The sequence below is a fragment of the Agrilus planipennis genome, unplaced genomic scaffold, assembly GCF_000699045.2.
Source record: "Agrilus planipennis isolate EAB-ADULT unplaced genomic scaffold, Apla_2.0 scaffold73, whole genome shotgun sequence".
In the NCBI taxonomy this organism is placed as follows: Eukaryota; Metazoa; Arthropoda; class Insecta; order Coleoptera; family Buprestidae; genus Agrilus; species Agrilus planipennis.
In genome coordinates, this window is record NW_020439682.1 from 626959 (window position 1) to 632958 (window position 6000).

At 33.8% G+C, this 6000-nt stretch overlaps 1 protein-coding gene across 1 annotated transcript; it reads left to right on the forward strand.

The window, feature by feature from the left end:
* The first annotated feature begins 989 nt into the window (after positions 1 to 989).
* LOC108732400 (tripeptidyl-peptidase 2-like) lies at positions 990 to 4900 on the forward strand. The gene has a single exon (XM_025979417.1). The coding sequence runs from the start codon at positions 1016 to 1018 to the stop codon at positions 4814 to 4816; it is 3801 nt and encodes a 1266-aa protein (XP_025835202.1). The 5' UTR covers positions 990 to 1015; the 3' UTR covers positions 4817 to 4900.
* Positions 4901 to 6000: the final 1100 nt, after the last annotated feature.

A 6000-nucleotide genomic window follows, 5' to 3' on the forward strand; every position in this document is an offset into this window, starting at 1 on the left:
TTTCCATGATGGTTCAAAGTGGAATGCATGTGTGGATATAACTGAACAGGGAAATTTAGAGCTATGTAAAGTTTTAGGAGAATATGATGTAACTCATGAATTTATATTTTTAACTGAGCTTGATCACTTCAATTATTCTATTAATGTGCATAATGATGGAAAGGTTTTGGAATTTGTTGGAATTTCATCACCACATGGAACCAATGTAGCATCTACAGCAGCAGGATACTTTGAAGAAGGTTCAGACAAAAATGGAATTGCTCCTGGAGCACAAATAGTTTCTTTAACTGTATGTGACAATCGTTTGAACTCTGCAGTGACTGGATCAGCCCTTGTCCAAGCAATAATTGCAATTGTCGAATTATCTAAAAATAAACCAGTAATTATTCACGGGAGTTCTGGATTACAATATGCCCAAATGTCTTTGAGCACACATATTGGAGAGCTTATAAATGAAATAATCGACAAATATCGTTGCATTTGGATAGCTGACGTTGGTCACTATGGCCCTGCTCTTAGCACAGTGACATCACCTCCCAGTATTGGTCAAGATACTATAATTGGAGTTGGCTCTTTTGTATCTCCAGAAATGATGTCTGCAGTCCATTCCCTTCGACAAAAATTATCGGGAACGATTTATACATGGTCATCAAGAGGTCCATCGATTGACGGTAGTTTTGGAGTAAACATCTGTGCCCCAGGAGATGCAATATTCTCACATCCTTCAACTTCCCATTGCAATTCTAAATTAAAAGAATGCGTCTCTGTAGCATCAGCTTATGTAACTGGTGCTATAGCATTGCTTTTGTCAGGACTTCTTAGAGAACAAAAGTACTTTACTCCTTATATTATAAAAAGAGCTTTGGAAAATGGAACTACAGCGCTGGAAGATACTGAAACTTTTGCGCAGGGACATGGTCTATTAAACATTGAAAACTCTTTTGAAATTCTTACCAACTCAGACTCATCACCTGAGCTTGGCNAATTTATTATTTGTACTGAAGACAATGTAAACATGCCCTTAAATAGTGTACTTGATTTCCCCACTTGGTGTCTAATCCCTAAAAGAGAAACTAAAATAGATTCATTCTTACTTCAACATCCTCAATACGATGGCAGTGGCGTGATAATTGTAGTGGTAGATTCTGGCGTTGATCCAGGAGCCGCAGGACTCCAGAAAACCCCCAAAGGTGACCCAAAAATTTTAAGAAGATTGGACTGCACCGGCTGTGGAGATATTCTTTTATCAAAGCCTTTGGAACCAATAAATGGTTACATAAATGGCGCAACTGGAAGAAAATTGAAAATTCCAGAGAAATGGATAAATCCTACTGGATACTATAGGGTTGGAAGTAAAAATGTGTACGATCTCTATTCTAAAGAAACAAGACAAAAAGTTCAGCAGAAATATAAAGAAGATTGGTTAAGACAGCACACATCTCATTTTAATGAAGCAAATAGAAACCTGGTTGACTTTGAAGAAAAAAATACAAATATTATAGAGTTAAATAATGAAGCAAAATTCACCAAGGAAGACATAGAAGCAAAGGTAGAAGTTTTAACAAATATTGAGAAGAAGTTTTCTGATATTGGTCCAACATATGACTGTGTAGTTTTCCATGATGGTTCAAAGTGGAATGCATGTGTGGATATAACTGAACAGGGAAATTTAGAGCTATGTAAAGTTTTAGGAGAATATGATGTAACTCATGAATTTATATTTTTAACTGAGCTTGATCACTTCAATTATTCTATTAATGTGCATAATGATGGAAAGGTTTTGGAATTTGTTGGAATTTCATCACCACATGGAACCAATGTAGCATCTACAGCAGCAGGATACTTTGAAGAAGGTTCAGACAAAAATGGAATTGCTCCTGGAGCACAAATAGTTTCTTTAACTGTATGTGACAATCGTTTGAACTCTGCAGTGACTGGATCAGCCCTTGTCCAAGCAATAATTGCAATTGTCGAATTATCTAAAAATAAACCAGTAATTATTCACGGGAGTTCTGGATTACAATATGCCCAAATGTCTTTGAGCACACATATTGGAGAGCTTATAAATGAAATAATCGACAAATATCGTTGCATTTGGATAGCTGACGTTGGTCACTATGGCCCTGCTCTTAGCACAGTGACATCACCTCCCAGTATTGGTCAAGATACTATAATTGGAGTTGGCTCTTTTGTATCTCCAGAAATGATGTCTGCAGTCCATTCCCTTCGACAAAAATTATCGGGAACGATTTATACATGGTCATCAAGAGGTCCATCGATTGACGGTAGTTTTGGAGTAAACATCTGTGCCCCAGGAGATGCAATATTCTCACATCCTTCAACTTCCCATTGCAATTCTAAATTAAAAGAATGCGTCTCTGTAGCATCAGCTTATGTAACTGGTGCTATAGCATTGCTTTTGTCAGGACTTCTTAGAGAACAAAAGTACTTTACTCCTTATATTATAAAAAGAGCTTTGGAAAATGGAACTACAGCGCTGGAAGATACTGAAACTTTTGCGCAGGGACATGGTCTATTAAACATTGAAAACTCTTTTGAAATTCTTACCAACTCAGACTCATCACCTGAGCTTAGCGTTCGATTTGATATTAGTTGTGGACCGAATAATATTAAAGGAATTTACATGTTTTGTACAGATGCCCAGCCATGTCAAGAATGGTTAATAAATATTGAACCGAAATTTACCGAGGACACAGCTCCTGTCGAGAAAATCGATTTCAATTTGAAATTAGTTTTAGAATGTGCAGCACCTTTCATTGAGTATCCAAGATACTTGAGTATTGCAAATATGGCGAGAGCAATTTTTGTAAAAGTTGACGCAAAAAATTTAAAGTCTGGTGCTCATACAACTAATATACAAGCCTACAACGCATTGAATAATTCTAGGGGACCAGTTTTTAGAATTCCAGTAACTGTTATAAAGGCTAAAGAAATTGATACAAACAATTACACTTATACGAGTAAAAGAAAAATATTCGCACCAAACACAATCAAGCGTTACTTCTTCAAAGTGCCTGAGAACGCTACTTGGGCCGTTTTCAATATGAACTGCTTTGAATGTACCGATGTAGGTCACTTCACATTACATTGCATGCAAATTTTACCAATAAAGCATTACAAAACAATAGAAACAAAATTTGATCTGACTGTTTCAAGCAATACAGATAATTTAAAGAGTTTTAAAGTAGAAGGTGGAATTATTTTGGAAGTAACATTGGCTAAAAATTGGAATAGTATTGGCGATATGAGTGTACAATACTCGATTTCTTTCTATGGCATTAAACCCAGCAAATCGTCTATAACGATGCTTGCAGTGGAAGGAATACAGAGAGTTGATGTTACAACACTTAGAGGAGAAGAAATTCTTCCTGCTATCACATTAAACAATTCAATTCGAATTCTCGAATCTACTGAATCAAAAATTAAACCCTTGAGTGTCAGGGACATTATACCACCAGGAAGACAAATTTATGAACTGGTTCACAGTTACAATTTTAGTTTGGTAAAACCAGCTGAAGTTACATTAGAAAATCCATATCTAAGAGATATTTTATATCAGACCGAATATGAATCTCATATGTGGATGATATTCAATAGTAACAAACAACTTTTGGGCTGTGGAGACGCAAACTCTACTGACTGTTTCATTAAATTAGGCAAAGGAATTTATACAGTTAAATCACAAATACGACACGATAAAAAGGAAAATTTGGATAAATTGGTTACTTTACCGATGTTATTAAAAATGAAACTGATTAATCCGATCACTATGGATGTTCACCCCACATACATTTGTGCGTTGTTAGGTGAGAAAAAGACTGATAGATTTCAGCGATCCAATTCTCCATTTGCAGTGCCGTTATTCATAAGTCCCCTTATATCTGAAAAATATAACGTTAAAACTAACAATACCGCCAATTATTTGTCTGGAACTGTTACATTCGCCAAAGATGATCTGGGCAAAGTCGACACTTATTCGATAAGGTACATGCTACACCGAAACGACAACAACAAAAAAAATACAGAAAGTAAAGCAAACAATAAAACGAAATTGGACGAATATAAGGAAGCACTTAAAGATTTAAAAAATAATTGGATGAAAAAAATGAACGAAGCCGATGAAATAAAGACGTTGTATGAAGAAATAGAACAAGGATTTCCAAACGACCTACAGGTTCACATAAATATGCTGAGATTTTTACAACCTATTGATCCTAAGGTACAACTGCCTACTTTCAAGGAAGATGAAATTAACAAATATAAAATAGATGACCTACAGACTAAGGTTTTGCCTCTATGCGAAAAAATTTTACGAAATCTAGACCAAGATGAAATTTTATGCCACTATGCTAGCAAATTAGACATAAAAGACAATGTAAAACTACAAGAATTAATGAAATTGAAGAAGAATGCCCTTATTGAGTCGTTATGTCATAAAGGCATTGCTTTAAGCCGTTTATATCAATATTCACAAAATAACGTAGATGCACTGTTAGACTGTAAGCCCACAAAAGATGATATTTCAGAAACTTGGGAGACATTGTGTAAATTTGTAGACCCAAAAGAGAAAAACGTTGATGCATCCGTTTTATTATTTGCTGCATGGCATGCAGCAATAAATAAACATTACGGTCGTTTGCTAAAGTTCCTTTTAAATTATCAAGAAGAGAAATGCAGTCGCGAAATTGACGAAAAGTGTATAGAAGTCTGTAAACTATTAGAGTGGCATCATATATCAAATCACATACAAAGAATAATGCCTTCAAAATATCCTAAAGAGTATAAACCTTTCTAATGCAAGTGCACCTGTGTCTTTATTCTAATATTATAATAAATCGTTGGCTTATAAAGGTGTTGATTTTAAAATTTATTGTCTATTTTTTGANATTATAAATGGGATCAACTAAGTCACTCTTTTTTGGCAACAAAATAACTTCTTCATTTAAAACAGAAACATTTTCACTAACAGAATCAGTTACTTTTTCAGTTGATTTAATATTACTATTAAAAATTAATTGTTTCACCTCCTCTTCAACATTTTGCTTAGAAGTATCTGATGAATTAAAGAATTTTACAGCAAGTTTATCCTGCAAAGTAGCAATATCTACAGTACTAGCCATACCATTTAATTCCTTTGGAGAGTTACTACCACTAGTGTGAACTCCAGCCAAAGCCATGGAAATAGGTTTAATGGGAACTTTAATGACAGACCTCGCGAATATTTCATTTTCTTTATGAATATTGTTAATTCTTTTAAGTTCTGCTATCTAAAATTATAATAAACTGATGTTTATAATACACATACCTCAAAATTAACTGACAACTAAATAAAAAGAACCATTTTTAAAAGGACTTTCATAATTCTTTTAATCACTTACAGAACAATGGTATCTAATGGAAATTGCTTGTAAAGTGTCCCCTTCATCAACAGGTTTTTCAATAGTTGGCACCTCACGAAATGGCTTTTTAGATACTGGCAATTCCACTTCTTCTCCACTATCATCGCTATACTTTCCAGATAATTGAGTATATTTGCATTTATCTCTCGTTTTTAGCCTACAATAGGGTTTTATTAACTTTTGGTCACATAATTCAAATCTAACCTTACCTCTGCCTTTGTTTCATTGTCAACATACTTAGTCACTATAAAATGTAGATTACAACTTAGCAAATATAAATTTAAATGTATAAGAATTTACATTACTAAAACTGTTCGTATATTCATATTTAATTTAAATAAATTAAAAAAACTAACACAAACATACGTAAACAACGTCAAAAACACATCACCACTGTCAAATGCTGTTGCTCTTATTCTTAGAATTAGTTCTTATTACCATCCATATTTCTTTAGTTCATTTGTCAACATCAGCAGATAAATAAAATAAGAAGAAGAGTTCAAAAGTATTCCAAATAAACAGAAACATAAGTTTGAAGAAAATTAATGTAAAATAAAATACTTAAAAAATTATGTTTCTG